A 19271-nucleotide genomic window follows, 5' to 3' on the forward strand; every position below is an offset into this window, starting at 1 on the left:
TAAATTTTTTATTTTTAAAGGCATTCTAATTGATATATTTGCTTTCTCCCAAACCACTCATTTCAAAGAGGCAATGTATACCTAGAAGTGGAGGCCATCAGGACAATGGTGCTAAAGACAGCAACTAACTCTGATATAAATTGTTAAAGAGTACCTGAAGTTCTCTATCCAAATGTAGTATGCTCATCCCTCCTATTCCAGATACTCTGCTTTAGGAGAATCCAGTCCAACAGCTGACTGAGAGTTTAGGATCAGACTCAGACAACAGATTTACCTCATTTTCTGAAAGTCACCAATTCTGCCTTACTGTGATGCCCTGCCTCCAACAGCTTATTCCAGAGTGCATGGTCAAAGTGACATTAAGCCCTGGATATGTTCTCCACAGTATGACAAATACTTGTACTGAATAAATGAAGGGTCAAACATTAACATTACATGTTAGGGCAGGGAAAAAAGTTGGTAATAACCCTTTAATACTGGGGAACCTCCCTAAAGAACACCAATAGTAAAAATATTGCTAATTTCCTTATTTGTACTTAAAAGTAAATGTAAAACTACCTCACAGAAAAAGGATTTGGACATTTAAAAAGGTATTAATACTTAACTCCATACTTCTCTACTTCAAAAACACAACATAAATTTTCAAACATTATAATAACTTATATCCTGTCATTTTAATTTGCCTACTCTTGCATGCTCTAAATCAGGAGTTACCAAATTTTTCCTATAAAAAGTCAAAGAATAAATATTTTTGGCTTTGTGAGTGATATCATATCTGTTGCAACTACTCAAATATGCCACTATGCTTACTTTGAAAGTAACCTTCTATGATACAAAAATGAATTTGCTGGCCGGGCATGGCGACTCCCACCTGTAATCTAAGCACTTTGGGAGGCCAAGGTGGAAGGATCACTTGAGTCCAGGAGTCCGAGACCAGCCTGGATAACAAAGTGAGACCCCATCTCTACAAAAAAGAATTGCGGGCATGGTGGTGCAGATCCATAGTCCTAGCTACTCAGGAGGCTGAACTGAGAGGATTGCTTGAGCCCAGGAGGTCAAGGCTGCAGTGAGTAGTGATCACAGCACTGCATTTCAGCCTAAGGGAAAAGCAAGACCCTGTCTCAAAAAAAAAAAAAAAAAAAAAATTGGCTGGCTGTGTTCAGTGAAACCGTATATATAAAGACATGAGTTTGCCCATGGAGTTGGTTAATAGACCTGTAGTCAGCTGACGGTTAGTCTAAATCCTTGCCTTATCTAACTCAAACACTTTTAACCTAAGTGGTATATATAGGTGAAATAGCATATGGTCATTTTTGCTTCCCTAGTAAACACTGTAGTCTGATAAATTATCTTACTGATTCAAATTTGACTCCTTTAGCTTAGTTCCCTATAGCACTTCCCTGGAAGGTAAGACTCATAGCAATAGTTCAGCCCTGTTACTAAGTAATCCATAGACAGAATGAATCTTAAATAATCTACAGGATATTACAAAAATGTCCTGAAAGACATTTTTGAGGCTCCTCCATTGGGACCTGCTAGTCAAATTTTTAATCCTCTATTTCTTACGATTTTGATTTTCCAAAAACTCTGGGAAATAGAAGAATTCAGGAATAAGTTCTTTAACATCATATGGATTATCCATAAGAGCTTGCCAGGTAGCAGGAATAGAATGGAACTGTCGATCTGCACAGTCAAACCTGCATGTAGAAATTAAAAGAGAACGTAAATATTGAATGAAATCAACAACAAGACATGAAACAAAACTTTTAAACTCCCTTCAGGGTTCCTAATGATTAGAGGTACTGTTTTCTGAATCTTCCTCTTTAATGCCTACACGTACAATTTACTCTCTTTATTATGATAATCTCTATCTTTCATATTGTGTTGTCAGGAACTAAATACTCTAATTTTAATCACCAGTAGCACCTTAGTTGAACTAGTTGAAAACCAAATCACACTGGAGAAAAATTTCAAATAAATTAAATGTAATCTTAAGAGTCTTTTTAGGGCTGGGTGCGGTGGCTCACGCCTGTAATTCCAGCACTTCGGGAGGCTGAGGCAGGTGGATTACCTCAGGTCAGGAGTTCAAGACCAGCCTGGCCAACATGGTGAAACCTTGTCGCTACTAAAAATACAAAAATTAGCCAGGCTTGGTGGCATACACCTGTAATCCCAGCTACTCGGGAGGCTGAGCCAGGAGAACTGCTTGAGCCCGGGAGGCAGAGGTTCCCGGGAGATCGTGCCACTGCACTCCAGCCTGGCCAACAGAGCAAGACTCTTGTTTAAAAAAAAAAAAAAAAAAAAAGGCACTTTTGCTGAATAAAATTTATTATAGAAAGTGAATGTTATTTCAATATTTGAAAATCAGTATAAACATGATTATAAACATTATAGTATCAATATACTTGGTTAACAGATCTGTAGGAATGCTGCTGATTTAATCACTGATATATAAATATTTTTACAAACTCTTCCTCTTAAAACCAGACAGTGAGTTAGGGAAATAACTCTGTGGCTAAAGCTTTTATGTTTTACTTGCATAATCTATTGTCTTATTTTAATATTATTTAATTTTCAATTAATTAATTTTATGTATTTACTTATTTTAGAGATGAGGATCTCACTATGTTGCCCAGGCTAGAGTGCAGTGGCTATTCACAGGCACCATCATAATGTGCTGCAGTGTCAAACTCCTGGCTTCAGGAGATTCTCCCACCTCAGCCTTCCAAGTAGCTGGGACTAAGAGGCCCAGGCCACTGCTCCTGGCTTAATTTTATTTATTTAAATTTAATCATGGGCACTGCGTCTATAGTAGCTGAATGAAGCTCAGGTGGATATGTTGCAATTGTATTATGCTTTCCCTAATAAAACAACAGTATAAATCCCTTCTATTTCATTTGATATTGTTTTCCTGGATTTATTAAGTATTTAATGGCCTTGAGTCTAAGGTAAGGCTATGCTACAAGGAAAAAAGGTGACATTAATGACCAATTTGTTTCTTGTTTTTTATGCCTATTTAATCTTGGTTTGAAGCAGAGCTGATCTTAACAGAATTTTGAATTTAATTATAATTTAATTATAGACATCTGACCATCTAAAACATTTCAGTATATAGTATATTCAAGAAGACATATAGTTTTGAGATAAAATTAACATATAAATTGCTCATTTTAAGTGGACAATTCAAGGGTTTAATTCAGTATATTCATAATTGTGCAACTATCATCACAGTGAATTTTACAACATTCTCATCACTCCAAGAAGAAATGTTGTACTTGTTAGCAGTCACTGCCCATTCACCCTACTCCCACCCCTGGAGACTGCTAATGTACCCTATATCTCTATGCCTATTTTTATTTCATTTTGCCTATTCTGACTATCTGTGTATTTTGGACATTTCATGTAAGTGATGTAATATGTGCCCTTTTGTCTCTGGCTTATTTTATTTGGCATGTTTTCAAGGTTCATTCATATTATAGCATCTATCAATACTTCATTCCTTGAATTCATTCATGGCCAAATAATATTCCATTGTATGGATATATCACATTATTCATTTATCAGTAGATGGACACTTGTTTGTCTCTACTTTTTGGTTATAAATTATATTGGTATGGCCAGGTGAGGTGGCTCATGCCTGTAATCCCAGCACTTTGGTAGGCCAAGGTGGGCAGATCACTTGAGATCAGGAGTTCATGATCAGCAAAACCCCATCTCTACCAAAAATACAAAAAAATTACTTGAGTGTGGTGGTGCACACCTAGAGTCCCAGCTGCTTTGGAGGCTGAGGCAGGAGAATCGCTTGAGCCTGGGAGACGGAGGTTGCAGTGAGCTGAAACTGAGCCACTGCACTCCAGCCTGGGCGACAGAGTGAGACTCTGTCTCAAAAAAAAAAAAAAAAGGCTGGCATGAACATTTATGTACAAATTTTTGTGTGCACATATGTCTTCAATTATCTTAGGTATGTATCTAGAAGTGGAATTTCTAGGTTATACAGCAATTCTATATTTAACTTTTTTTTTTTTTTTTTGAGATGGAATATTTCTCTGTCACCCAGGCTGGAGTGCAGTGACATGATCTTGGCTCACTGCAATGTCCGCCTCCCGGGTTCAGGCAATTCTCCTGTCTCAGCCTCCAGAGTAGCTAGGATTACAGGCACCCACCACCACGCCCAGATAATTTTTGTATTTTTAGTAGAGACAGGGTTTTATCATGTTTGCCAGACTAGTCTCGAACGCCTGACCTCAAGTGATTTGCCTACCTCAGCCTCCCAATGTGCTGGGATTACAGGTGTGAGCCACCACACCCAGCCCTCTAAATTTAACCTTTTGAGGAACTGCCAGACTATTTTCCACAAAAGCTACACCATTTTACATTCCCACTGGCAGTATTTATAAGGGTCCCAATTTCTCCACATGCTCTTCAGCACTAGTTACTATTTGTCTTTTTTATTATAGCTATCATAGTGGGTGTGAAGTGGCATCTCACTGTGGTTTTGATTTGAATTTCCCTGATGACTCATGCTGTTGAGCATCTTTTTGTGTGTTTACTGAACATTTGCATATCTCCTTTGAAGAAATGTTTATTTAGATCTGTTGTCTATTTTTTAATTGGGTTGTCTTTTTATTATTAAGATATAAGAACTCTTCCCCCTCCCTCTCTTTTTTTAATAGAGATAGGCATCTCACTATGTTGCCCAGGCTGAACTTGAACTCCTGGGCTCAAGCAATCCTTGTGCCTCAGCCTCCTGAGTAGCTGAAGTTATAGGTGTGTGCCACCTCACCTTGAGTGTAAGGGTTTTTTGTATATTCTAGGTACAAATATACAAAAGTCTCTTATCAGATACAGTTTTCATTTCATTTCATTTCTTTTCCTTTTTCTTTTTTTTTGAGATAGAGCTTTGCTGTGTCACCCAGGCTGGAGTACAGTGGTGCAATCATGGTTCACTATAGCCTCGACCTCCTGGGTTCAATCTATCCTCCCACCTCAGCCTCCCAAGTAGCTGGGACTACAGGTGCACACCACCACACCCGACTAACTTTCTATTTTTTTGTAAAGATGGGGTTTTGCCTTGTTGCCTAGGCTGATCTCAAACTCATGGGCTCAAGTGATCCACCTGACCTGGCCTCCCAAAGTGTTGGGGATTAAAGGCATAAGCCAACATGTTTGGCCAGTTTTTACTTTCTTGATGGTGACCTCTGAAGTATTATACAATCTATTTTTGAAGCTTTGTAAAAAATCATTTAGTCATAAAATTATTAAAAGCTGAAAAGACCTAGTTATACTTTATTGCATTTTTTTTTTTTTTTTTTTTTTGAGACAGTTTCACTCCTTCACCCAGCCTGGAGTGCAGTGGCACAATCTCAGGTGACTGCAACCTCCACCTCCCATGTTCAAGTGACCCTCATGCCTCAGTCTCCTGAGTAGCTAGGACTACAGGCATGCCTAGCTAATTTTTTTGTATTTTTAGTAGAGACAGGGTTTCACCGTGTTGGCCAGGCCAGCCTGGTCTCGAAATTCTGACCTCAGGTGATCCACCCACCTTGGCCTCCCAAAGTGCTGGGATTAGAGGTGTGAACCACCACACCTGGCCTACTTTACTGTATCTTATGGAGAGAAAAGTATCTTCTATCAGATACTTACTTTGGGAGGCCAAGGTGGGCGGATCACTTAACATCAGCAGTTCAGGACCAGCCTGGGCAATATGGCAAAACCCCATCTCTACCAAAAATACAAAAAAATTACCCAGGTGTGGTGGCACACCACACAACACGCATCTCAGTGAGCTGAGATTGCACCACTGCACTCCAGCCTGGGTGAAGGAGTGAGACTCTGTCTCAAAAAAAAAAAAAAAAAGATGCAATAAAGTATAACTGGATCTTTTCAGCTTTTAATAATTTTATGACTAAATGAATTTTTACAAAGCTTCAAAAATAGATTATATAATACTTCAAAGGTCACCATCAAAGGTTACATGGTACATGTAAAATCTGGGGATGTTTAGTGATCTTAGGGCCAGAGTCTCTTCTTGAAAGCCAAGACTTATTGTACATAAACAGAAATAAGGAACCCAGGCTAACTGTGAGAGAGAAAAGCTACAGGGAAAGAGAACAGAATAGGCAATATTTACATAGCTCTGGATCGGGCAGGGAAGGCAAAATGGTTGTTAAAGAATAAGGCAACATGGGGCGCGGTGGCTAATGCCTGTAATCCCAGCACTTTGGGAGGCCGAGGCGGGTGGATCACGAGATCAGGAGATCGAGACCATCCTGGCTAACACGGTGAAACCCCGTCTCTACTAAAAATACAAAAAATTAGCCGGGCGAGGTGGCGGGCGCCTGTAGTCCCAGCTACGCAGGAGGCTGAGGCAGGAGAATGGCATGAACCCCGGGGGGCGGAGCCTGCAGTGAGCAGAGATTGCGCCACTGCACTCCAGCCTGGGTGAAAGAGCGAGACTCCGTCTCAAAAAAAAAAAAAAAAAAAAAGGATTAGGCAACATGGAGACAAAACATATATAAATAGGGAGCTATGTGGAGGATTTATTGAGGAACAGAAGATTCATGGAAAAGCTGATTTCCTTAGGATTAGGAAAATGTACAACATAGGTAAGTTATAATACCCACAGTGTAAATACAGTGGTATCAAAGACTTGTTTGAGCTGCTGTAATAATGTAAGAGTCTCTTATTGCTCCTCCTTCCATTCCTCACGATACACATAGGCATTGGATTGGTTTGACTCTCAGGTGATGCCTTAGATTTAGCTCTAAATCAGATTTAATTATAAATCTCTGGTAGATTCCTCAAAACAGTAAGAATCACAAAGGCACACTGGGATAACACTGAAAAAGGAATTCTCCTTAAGTCACTTGTGTGAGTCAGTTTGAGTGGCTCATTCTCAAACTAGTTTATTTTTAGCTGATCAAAATTTAATACAGGAGAATAAAAAAGACATGTTACATAGTACATGACATGAAGGCAAACAGTTTTCAACACTAACATAGCATAAGAAAATAGCTTATTTACTCAAAACATACCTTCCACTCTGAAGTTGGATGTGGAGGGTGGTGAATGGTTCTACACGAATGAGATAGTGCATGACCCCCGCAGAATTTGAATAGTGAGTACCATAGTGAAACTTATCAATAGTTCCCATAGGATCCTCAAAATTTTCATATCTGTGGGGAAAAAATCCTAAAGTTTTATAACCACAATAATAAAGTACATAAGGGGGCATAAGTTTGTATTTTATTTCTGAAAATACGGTTTTTAAAAAGTCCATCCTTCTTCATATGCCTCACTATCAAACTCTGTATTCATATCATCATTATACCATACTAGAAAATGAAAAAAGTTTTATTCCTTAATACTTTTTTCTGAACAACAAAATACCATAAACACTTCATTCTGGAATAGCTTTTATTTTTATTTTATTTATTTATTTATTTATTTATTTATTTGAGACAGTCTCGCTCTGTCACTCAGGCTGGAGTGCAGTGGCACGATCTCGGCTCACTGCAAGCTCCGCCTCCTGGGTTCACGCCATTCTCCTGCCTCAGCCTCCTGAGTAGCTGGGACTACAGGTGCCCGCCACCACACCCGGCTAATTTTTTCTATTTTTAGTAGAGACAGGGTTTCATCATGTTAGCCAGGATGGTCTTGATCTCCTGACCTCGTGATCCACCTGCCTCGGCCTCCCAAAATGCTGAGATTACAGGTGTTAGTCACTGCACCCAGCCTGGAATAGTTTTTGTTATGCAATAATAATACATGTTCATTGTAGAAAAATTAGAAAATAGAGAATCAAAACAGAAGAAACTTAAAATCAACTACAATTCCACATCCCAGAGATAATTAACACAAATTTTTTGGTGAATATCTATCTATCCTAATGTATAAATTAATATACAAATATTTTTTACATAAAAGTTCTACATATATTGTTCATAACAATATATTTTCATTTTTCATTTAACAATTTTTCATTTAACAATTTTCTACAGACATCTTTCCAAATGACTGAGTAGTCTATTTTTAACAGGTACATAATATTGTATAGATGTAACACAATTTAACTATTTCTTTACTTTTTAGACACTTAGATTGTTTCCTTGTATTTTTTTTTTTTTTTGCTAGTATAAAGCACTGTGATAATTAAACATCCTTTTGTTGCCAAGGTAACAGGAAAAAATAAAAAGGAAGAACCAGACAAGAATTGTGAAAATTAATACCTAGAAATCTAAAGGTAAAAGAAAAAAGAGATGGTGGATAGGAAAAAGGCCTAAACCAGATTATTACCAAAAGATATACAGTGATTCTTCAAGGTCTATCACTGATACATGCATAATTGGTCTGAACGGTGACATCTGAATTAGTGTGTATAAAATCTAAATAAGAATAAAAGTTTTTTGTAGGCCATAAACACTGAATTTCAAAAACAAAAATAGTAATGGGTTCATTAAGCTGGAGCCAATTTCCTTTTACATACTAATCATGAATATTCAGGGTAATAAAAAAGTTTTCAGGTCAAAGCCATTTGTTTCTATGCAAAAATGTACCACTAAAATGTAAAACAACTTGTATCTTTAATTACCAATAAAATAAGTTATTTATATGGGTGTTTCCTGTAGAACACTGTTTTAAAAAATTACAAAACCTTCTTTTGGTTATTATCAGATAAAAAAGTTTGACTAATGGCAGTGATGGTATACATATATACACAGCAAAGTTCCACTGGTAAATCAAGTCAAATCAAATATTAAACATCGTAAAAATCCTAGGGAAGGTTTGCAAAGAAAAAGTAGAAAAAAAAAGTACCATCTACTTTCATATCAATCTATAACTAAGTTAATTTGTAAAATAGTTTTGTTCTTATTATTAGAATTCAAAACTCAAAAGTCATCCCTAAGTTCACAGGGAGAAAAAGGGAAATTAAAATCAGGTTATTCTGTTGCCTGTGGGCAGCTTGCCTTGAAAAAATTAATCGTGAGAAGTTGACAGGGTAGATCATAAACAGAACTATAAAATTTTCTTCTTCTTATCAAAATGACATGTTCTAAATTGCCACACATTCTCTCTTCTTCATTCACATTATTACTGAAAACACATCAGTATAAGTTGTATATCTACCCAAATATTATATTAGACAGATACTTTAATATGTTTGATTATTAAGTTATAAAGTTTAAAACATCTTGGAAGAAAAATTTCAAGAATTTATTACTCTTTAGCACGTACTTATTACCTGGTAAAAAGAAATTCTGAGCAATATCAATTTAAATTTGGTGATGAAGGGAAATCAACACAAGTATAGTCAAGATTTCTGAAGGGCAACCAAGATATTTTCAAGAAAACTTAGTGAAGTAATTATCAGACTCTGATTATCAAAAGTAGTAGTACGTTAAAAATAATTTTTTGGTTGGCCATAGTAAAAAATCAATACAAATTCAAAGAAGCAATGTGTATTTTACAAAAGGAATAAGAAGCACTTACTTTTCTCGCATAGCTTTGGCATTTTTTTCATTAACTACCCCAATTGGTTTGGAAAGATCTCGAAATACAGCAGGGTTATTAAGGTCCAACTCTTCCGAAGTATAATCTTGTAAAATCCAGGGAAACTAAAAGAGCCATAATTTACAATTTAGACATTCCTTCCTAGAGAAGCTAATATCCTCATATCTAATATCAAATGGTTACCTAAAGACAAAAAGGGATAGTCTCTAAAAATATTTTTTCCCTGTTGTAAATATCCATTCATCTTTAGTTCAATAACCAGAAGCATTATTTCCTATAATTCCACTGGAATCTTTTCTTTTCTTTTTTTTTTTTGAGACAAAGTCTTGCTCTGTCACCCAGGCTGGAGTGCAGTGTCATGATCTCGGCTCACTGCAATCTCTGCCTGCTGAGTTTAAGCGATTCTCCTGCCTCAGCCTCCTGAGTTGCTGGGATTACAGGTGTGCACCACCACGCCCAGCTAATTTTTGTATTTTTAGTAGAGACGGGGTTTCACCATGTTGACTAGGCTCGTCTCAAACTTCTGACCTCAGGTGATCCACCCGCCTTGGCTTCCCAAAGTGCTGGGATTACAAGCATGAGCCACCGCGCCTGGCCCCACTGGATATTTTCAATGAAGTGAAAGAAAAAAGGCTTTTATTTAAATTAGTTTTCATGTTTATATACTTTTTGAAAATAACTGGGTAGAAAACATACAGAAAGGCCAAAGTGTTTTTATATTTTTTAAATAAAAAATAAGTATCATGTATATACTTCTGTGATTTATAAAACTGTAGAGCAATTCCACATTTATAAGGTTTATGCAAAACTTACCACAGGATACTGTGCAAGGTCATTATAGGTTCGTCCTGCCATTGTATTTATTTGAATGAGGTAGTCAAAATTTGATATCTCTCTGTTTACCCATTTCTAGACAGCACAAAAAAGAGCAATATCAAAATTTAAAAATCTACATCTCTTAGACATTGGTAGCTATTACTGACAGTACCAAGAACAGGCTAAAAAAAAAAAAAGAAGGTACAACAGGGAGATAAATCAATATACTTTTCCTAAATTTACTTCTTTTAAAATATTGGTCCCTAAAAAAGGAACAGAAAATTCAACATAAATCTTATACCACAGTCTAGAAGGTCTTGATAGAAATTCTTTCCTAAAAAAAAAAAAAAAAAAACTTGTCTTTTCTTCAATTAAATGTTTTATTTGAATACCTTAAAATTTTTATTTTATTTATTTATTTTAGAGAAATGGTCTCACTCTGTCACCCAGGCTGGAGTGCAGTGAAGCAATCATAGCTCATTACAGCCTCAAGCTCCTGGGCTCAAGCTATCTACCTGGCTTAGCCTCCCAAGTAGCTAGGACTAAAGGCATGCCCTATTACACTGGCTAATTTTTTAAACTATTTGTAGAGATGAGGTCTTGCTTTGTTGCCCAGGCTGGTCTCAAACTCCTGGCCTCAAGTGATACTCCTGGCTTGACCTCCCAAAGCATTGGGTTTACAGGCATGAGCCAATATGCCCAGAATAAACGTCTTAAAATTTCACATTTTATTTTATTTCATTTTTTAAATTACTTTTTAATTTTTGAGACGGAGTTTCACTCTTGTTGCCCAGGCTGGAGTGCAATGGCGTGATCTCAGCTCACTGTGACCTCTGCTTCCAGGGTTCAAGTGATTCTCCTTCCTCAGCCTCCTGAGTTGCTGGGATTACAGGCACCCGCCACCACGCCCAGCTAATTTTTTGTATTTTTAGTAGAGACGGGGTTTCACCATATTGGCCAGGCTGGTCTCGAACTCTTGACCTCAGGTGATCCACCCACCTTCGTGCTGGGATTACAGGTGTGAGCCACTGCACGTGGCCTAAAATTTCGAATTTTAGAAGGACTATTCCACTTAGAAATTTTTGTTACAAATTGAAATTTTCATAAGTATATTAAAAAACAGTATCTTGATATATTAAAACTATCCAACTATTTTAATGAAACATTACATTAATTATCCTCAGAGGATACTTAAGTATAGCCCAATTGTTCTTGAGTGCCAAGTTGAGGGATCAGCACTTAAAGAATAAAGTTTATTGCAGAGGCAACAGGAAACGTACTTTATTAAGTAAAACTTTTTTCACTGGCAATAGTAAAGAATTGCTGATGGGTCTTGAATAAGGGCAACACTTAAGAAAGATTAATGTGTTTGTGGGAGGAAGGAGAGAACCAGGAAGCAAAGACCCCAATTAAGAGACTACGAACAGCCCTGGAAAGCCAAAAACAATGGCTTTCCTTTGAGTCCTGGCAGAACAAATTCAAGTGACACTGGGATATAAATAAGAATATAATTCATGAGAGCATTAATTCACTTTGGTGGTAGGAGAATTGGCATTTTTTGGCCCTTTCCAGGCCCTTTTTTCCTTTTTTTAAAACCTCATGCATTGATTATTTTTATTATTAAGATTTTAAAACCCATGTTATTATTATTATTATTTTTTGTGACAGAGTCTTGCTCTTTCACCCAGGCTGCAGTGCAGTGGCATGAATCTTAGCTCACCACAACCTCCGCCTCCCCGGTTCAAGCGATTCTCCCGCCTCAGCCTCCCGAGTAGCTGGGATTACAGGTGCCCGCCAACACACCTGGCTACTTTTTGTATTTTTTAGTAGAGATGGGGTTTCACCATGTTGGCCAGGCTGGTCTTGAACTCCTGACCTCAGGTGATCCGCCTGCCTCAGCCTCCCAAAGTGCTGGGATTACAGGCGTGAGCCACTGCGCCCAGCCCTATTTTTTAAAAAGAGAAAATTATTGACGGATATACCCATGAACTGAATGATACAGGAGGTGGCAGGGAGGGCACTGTCTATGTGAGGGAAACAAAGGAAGATTCAAAGATAATTCAAAAGATCAGTCTGAATGGAAGAACAGTAGTTGTAAAAATCAAAGGAAAATAATCAGAAGAAGTCAAGTTTTATTTAAAATGAAGAGCAGAACAGTTCATTAGAGACCATTACAATTTCCTACCTGTGTCAATCCTGATGCTTTGAATAACTCCTGTGGTGATCTGCTTCCATAATAACTATTTGGAGAATGAAGTGACAACAGTCTGCTATATATTTTGTTTCTAACCTATAAAAAACAGCATTTTATACTTTAAAAACGAATCAAGACAAACTTGGAAGATTATGGTAGTCACAATAGCTGTATTGAGAGACAACTCACCCTTTTAAAGTATACAACTTAGTGTTGCGTGGTTTGTTTTGTTTTGTTGAGACAGTCTCTGTCGCCTAGGCTGGAGTGCAGTGGTGTGATCTTGGCTAATTTTTTTGTATTTTTTTGTAGACATGGGGTTTTACCATGTTGCCCAGGCTGATCTCAAACTCCTGGGCAACAAGTGATCCTCCCACCTCAAGCTCCCAAAGTGCTGGGATTACATGTGTGAGCCACCACACCTGGCCTCAGTGGTTTTTTTTTTTTACTATATTGAAACAGTTGCGTGACTATCACCACTATCTAACTTCAGAAATTTTTTATCACCTCAAATAGAAATCCCATAGTCACTAATAGCTACTTCTCAATTCTGCCTCCTTCCCATTCCCTGACAATTATTAATCTAATTTCTGTCTCTATCGGTTTGCCTGTTCTGGACATTTCACATAAACAGTAGATTATGGTTTTAATTTCTCTATTATACTTGCTGAGATCAAGCCATGTATGTTTACAAAAGTTATCATGTATAACGGAAATATTATTAGACTTTGAATTAGAAAACTTGCTCAAGTATACTTCAAATTTAGTTCTGCAATTTACTAATCATCTTGGCAAATAAATTAAATTAAACATAATATCTATCCTTATAGTACTGTGAATTATTCAGGGCTATACAAATGCAAAGTTATAAAATTCACTTATAGTTTCTTTAACTATTAAAAAAGGAATAATGGAATTTGCCTTTTTTTTTGAGATGGAGTCTCGCTCTGTCACCCAGGCTAGAGTACACTGGCGTGATCTCGGCTCACTGTAATCTCTGTCTCCAGAGTTCAAGCAATTCTCCTATCTCAGCCTCTCGAGTAGTTGGCATTACAGGTGTGCATCACCATGCCCAGCTAATTTCTGTATTTTTAGTAGAGATGGGGTTTCACCATGTTGGGCAGGCTGGTCTCAAACTCTTGACCTCAAGTGATCCAGCCACCTTGGCCTCCCAAAGTGCTAGGACTATAGGTGTGAGCTATCGCACCTAGCCAGAATCTGCCTTATTTATTTATTTATTTTGGAGACAGAGTTTCACTCTTGTTGCCCAGGCTAGAGTGCAATAGCGTGATCTCGGCTCACTGCAACCTCCGCCTCCCAGGTTCAAGTGATTCTCCTGCCTCAGCCTCCCAAGTAGTTGGGATTATAGGCATGTGCCACCACGAACAGCTAATTTTTGTATTAGTAGAGATGGGGTTTCACCATGTTGGCCAGGGTGGTCTCAAACTCCTGACGTCAGGTGATCCACCCACCTTGGCCTCCCAAAGTGCTGGGATTACAGGTGTGAGCCACTGTGTCTGGCCAAATTTGCCACATTTAATCTCATGGTTGTTATAAAGATTAGCTACTTTATACAAATGTACTTTAAAGACAATAAAGTTATACAAACACCTAGTACTTAGCAGGGGCAGACTTAGTTTAATTACATGACACAGTTTTCCATAAAACACATGCTTTGTATTTTCCTATGAAGGAAAACTTTCTTGTAATAGTAAAAAGACTTCCTTTTGTAAAACTAGAAGAATGGTCTTTAAACATCTTAATCAAATCACCAATAAGTCAACCTGGGTTCCACAGAAGAATGGAAAATTAGTTATTGTGTGTGCTAATGTGAGTCTTCTGAAAAGCAGATGCCAAGACACAATTAAAATGCAAATATTTTACTAGGGGAGATGCCTATGAGAGAAAATGGGAGAGCTCTACAAGGTGGGGAGAGCTGTCAAACTGTAATACATGTCTGACCTCAAGTGAATGAGAGAGGGAAGGAAGGCCGGGCCCAAGCATTCTCAGTAATGAGCCCAAGCTTACACAGCTACTGGTGGAGACAGTACATGGACCCTGGCAATCTGGCTTTAGAGCATATGCACTTAACAACTTACATTACTTAAGAATTTACTATATTCCTAGAAGAAATAGATTCCTCATTATTTTTGAATTTGAAACCAATCTAATTTAATAAATCTTGTCATAGCTTACATATTGTATATTACATCACAAGTGAATGTAATGAGGCACTAAAAATTCTACTTTATCTAGCCATATATATAAAAACTGAACTCCCCCAAAACTCAAATGTAAATAAATCTCAACAAAAATTCATACGCTGATTAGCCCCCAAAGTATATATTTTTTCCTCTAACATTTTGTCTTGACAAAAGAATACAGCCCAAAGTCCCATTAGAGCTCACTAGCTGAAAACGTATTTAAAGCTAGTATTTTGGGATTTCCTGAAACCATAATACATACCTCTTTTTTGAAATTGAGAAAGTAGTTGGATTGGTCAACATGAAAAATCTCAAGGGCTGATCTTCTTAAGTTGTAACGCCGGAGGTGAATCTCCCGAATTTGAGAATGAGGCCACTTGAAATCAAAGCCTACTCCTGAAAACAGAAGAAATCTTGTGACTGAGATATCATATAAAGTTACTCATGCTATGTAGAAAATACCTCTTAGTTCTTGACAAAAGGTTTTAGGAAAAAGAAATTCAAATTCTATACTATATAAACCATTTGTTAAATGTGTTGGATACTTAAACTGGTTCTTTTAAATTATGTTAAAGTTCTATAACTATTCTACTGCCTTCCCATTGGAATACAATATAATTCTGAATACATCTCAGAAACAGTTTTCCTTTTCTCTGTATGCTGGCATCTTAGATTTAATCATCCTTTTATTATCACATAAAGGATGACATGAGAAGCCTATAGGAATAAGTACACATACAAAGGTATGATAAAATGAAGACTGTATTAGGTTGGGTGCAGTGGCTCACACCTGTAATCCCAGCACTTTGGGAGGCTGAGGTGGGTGGATCACATGAGGTCGGGAGTTTGAGACCAGCCTGACCAACATGGAGAAACCCCGTCTCTACTAAAAAAAAAAAAATACAAAATTAGCCGGGCATGGTGGCACATGCCTGTAAGCCCAGCTACTAGGGAGGCTGAAGCAGGAGAATTGCTTGAACCCAGGAGGCAGAGGTCTCAGTGAGCCGAGATCGCACCATTGCACTCCAGTCTGGGCAACAAGAGCGAAACTCCATCTCAAAAAAATAATAATAACAAACACCGTATTTTGTAACTTATGTTTACAGCAATTCCCTCTAGCCAAACTCTTAAAAATGCACTGATAATTTTTAAAAAGCATTCCCTTCCACACCTTGGTGAATAACAAATTTGACTCCTTGCTGACTTTCCATTTCTCCTTTTGCATGATAGACAGTTCTATCTTACTGCTTTCTTCTTCTAATTTATGACTGATAAATTGGATACTTAATTATTGAACAGCAAAAATTGTTTTTTCCAGAACTCCTCACCATCTTCTTTTTCAATGCTGCCATCATAGAAGTAAATGTGTTGAGTAGTGATTTCTAATCTGCCAGGAATTACATCAATTATTGTAATGAGTTCACAGTCTTCCATCAATACCAATTTTTCTTTTTGATCCTGTTCTTCTTTCTCATCACTGTAAAAACAAAAAGCCAATAAACAGAAAAATCTAACCATTTATTTTTCTTAAATAGAAAAGAATACCATATTTAAATTCAATCTCTTTTTCTTGTTTTTGAGACAAGGTCTTGCTGTCACCCAGGCTGGAGTGCAGTGGCACAATGTCGGCTCAATCACTGCAACCTCTGCCTCCTGGGCTCAAGAAATCCTCCCACCTCAGCCTCCCAAGTAGCTGGGAATACAGGTGCATGCCACCATGCCCAGCTAATTTTTATATTTTTGATAGAGGTGGAGTTTTGCCATGTTGCCCAGGCTGGTTTTGATCTCCTGAGCTCAAGGGATCCACCCACCTCGGTCTCCCAAAGTGCTGGGATAATATGCATGAGCTACCGTGCCTGGCCTCAAATATAAATCACTTATCTGTCAAATTAATGTCCAGGAAAGAATATCTGAATTACCCTCAAGAAGTATTCTGCATATTAAATTACTTAGTGTCCAAATATTTTTATTACTCAATGATTCAGTTTCATTAAAAATAAGCTTTACATCCTGATTTTATATGACCCATTATAATAAAACACAGTGAACCTGTAAAGCAACTAGCAGAGGACAGTTGAAAAATAAGGCAATATTGGTCATGTCATTTTAGTTATATTCTGGGAGACATGAATTGACCCACAAAATACATGAATCTGTGACTAAGACTGCATTGTAGTGGTGTTTGTAAATAATTATTAGAAGTACTAAATATGAATCTTAAACTATAAAATGAGACTTTCAAGAGTAACTAAAACTAGAGAGCATCACCATCATAGCATTCCCCTAACAAGGGAACTGGAGATAATGCAAAGAGCTACTATTGCCATACCTTACTTAAAGTGAAGTCACCTCACATTAGGAGGAATATTTATATTTGCTGGAGGAAGTAACTGGAGAGACAGTCTTTTGGTGGCCTAGGTGACTTTAACTGCCAAGTATAGAAATAGGAGCTCCTGGGTGGGCGCAGTGGCTCATGCCTGTAATCCCAGCACTTTGGGAGGCAAAGGTGGGCAGATCACCTGAGGTTGGGAGTTCAAGACCAGCCTGACCAACATGCAGAAACCCCGTCTCTACTAAAAATACAAGATTAGCCGGGGGTGGTGGCACTTGCCTGTAATCCCAGCTACTTGGGAGGCTGAGGCAAAAGAATCACTTGAATCTGGGAGATGGAGGTTGCGGTGAGCCGAGATCACACCATTGCACTCCAGCCTGGGCAACAAGAGCAAAACCCTGTCTCAAAAAAAAAAAAAAAAAAAAAAGAGGAATGGGAGCTCCTACCACTCACAGAATATTATTCAAGTAAATCTTTTAAGCCAGCTACTCTCTGGTCCTAGACATTTCATATCTGCCTTATGTCCAGGGTACCAATGACTAAGTCTAATTTTATTTTTAGTGGGTTTCCATGAGAAGTTCTGTATCACCAATTTAAGTTTGTAATGTTGCAACCATTTATTTAAAACTAAGCTTTTCTTTTTTTAAAAAATAATTACTGGAAAGAATGTTTTCCCAAACACTGAAATACTAATATTTACAGTGATAAATAGAGCAATGAGTAACCCTTAAAAAGTAAATAGTCTGAGGGTTATTTATATTAAATGACAAAAAGTATTTTGGTTCTTCAGTGTAAAACAAATGAGTCTGACATCCATTAAATTCACTCGTCATCAAAGAAAGAAAAAAAAATCCCAATTAAAAAGCCAACTGAATATCCACCAAGATAGTTCCCTATATAACTGCCCCTACCCAGTACCCTGAAAATAATAAAGGAAATCTAAAAAAAATTACTGAACTAACACAAATAAAAATCCTGATTATGCCACCAAAGGATACTACTGAATCTAGTCAATTTGTAATATATATATTTTTTGAGATGGGGTCTCACTCATGACACCCAGGCTGGAGTGCAGTGGTGCAATCTTGCCTCATTGTAACCTCCACCTTCCAGGCTCAAACATTCCTCCCACTTCAGCCTCCCAAGTAGCTGAGACCAAAGGCTCACATTACCACGCCAAGTTAATTTTTTGTATTTTTGGTAGAGACGGAATTTTGCCATGTTGCCCAGGCTGGTCTGGAGCTCTTCAGCTCAAGTGATCTGTCCACCTCGGCCTCCCAAAGTGCTGACAAATTGAGGGCCACCATGCCTGGCCCTCAATTTGTAATATTAAAATGAGCTTCAAAGAAATATTTGCCATGTGTAGTTTATAATGTAAACAAATAATATATTTGGGACATAGCTACTCATTCTTGGCTGAATATGTGGCTTTACGAACATAGAAAGTTAAATATTAGGCTGGGTGCAGTGGCTCACACCTGTAGTCCCAGCACTTTGGGTTGCCAAGGTGGGAGCATCACTTGGGGTCAGGAGTTTGAAATTAGCCTGGCCAACATGGTGAAACCCATCTCTACAAAAAATACAAAAAATTAGCTGGGCGTAGTGGCACAAGCCTGTAATTCCAGCTACTTGAGAGGCTGAGGCATGAGAATTACTCAAACCCAAGAGGCGGTGGTTACAATGAGCCGAGATCGCGCCACTGCACTCCAGCCTAGGTGACGGAGTAAGACTCCAACTCAAAAAAAAAAAAAAAAAAAATCAAATCAAATCAAAACAAAACAAAACCCCCAAAACTCACATTAGGGCAGATATACAAATCATGAACTTTAAAGGTAATCCCTGAGCCATGTACAGATCCACTGGCAAAGGATGGCAGTCTTACTGGATCAAGGGGTTTGTTTATTTAGAGATGGGGGGGGGTCTTGCTTATTTATTTATTTATTTTAGAGATAGGGTCTGGCTGTGTCACCCAGGCTGCACTGCAGTGGGGTGATCATAGCTTACTGCAGCTTTCAACTCCTGGACTCAAAGGATCTTCTTGCCTCAGCCTTCCCAATAGTTAAGACTATAGGCACACACCACCACGATGCTGGCTATTTATTTATTTATTTATTCGAGTGGAGTCTTGCTCTGTCACCCAGGCTGGAGTGCAGTGGAGTGATCTCAGCTCACTGCAACCTCTGCCTCCTGAGTTGGAGCGATTCTCCTGCCTCAGCCT

General features: G+C 37.9%; 1 protein-coding gene across 5 annotated transcripts in view; it reads right to left on the reverse strand.

Annotated features, from left to right (window-relative positions):
- NBEAL1 (neurobeachin like 1) overlaps positions 1-19271 on the reverse strand; it is a 212068-nt gene that overhangs the window by 40199 nt on the left and 152598 nt on the right. For all 5 annotated transcript variants that reach the window (XM_058439532.1, XM_032754888.2, XM_058439546.1 and 2 more), the window contains 7 exons: positions 16050-16198; positions 14984-15117; positions 12512-12616; positions 10324-10419; positions 9490-9614; positions 7035-7175; positions 1567-1697 (listed from right to left, as the gene is read on the reverse strand). In XM_058439532.1, coding sequence (XP_058295515.1) covers positions 1567-1697; positions 7035-7175; positions 9490-9614; positions 10324-10419; positions 12512-12616; positions 14984-15117; positions 16050-16198 — 881 coding nt within the window. The remainder of the gene's footprint in view (positions 1-1566; positions 1698-7034; positions 7176-9489; positions 9615-10323; positions 10420-12511; positions 12617-14983; positions 15118-16049; positions 16199-19271) is intronic.

The sequence above is a fragment of the Hylobates moloch genome, unplaced genomic scaffold (assembly GCF_009828535.3).
Source record: "Hylobates moloch isolate HMO894 unplaced genomic scaffold, HMol_V3 SCAFFOLD_1, whole genome shotgun sequence".
In the NCBI taxonomy this organism is placed as follows: domain Eukaryota; kingdom Metazoa; phylum Chordata; class Mammalia; order Primates; family Hylobatidae; genus Hylobates; species Hylobates moloch.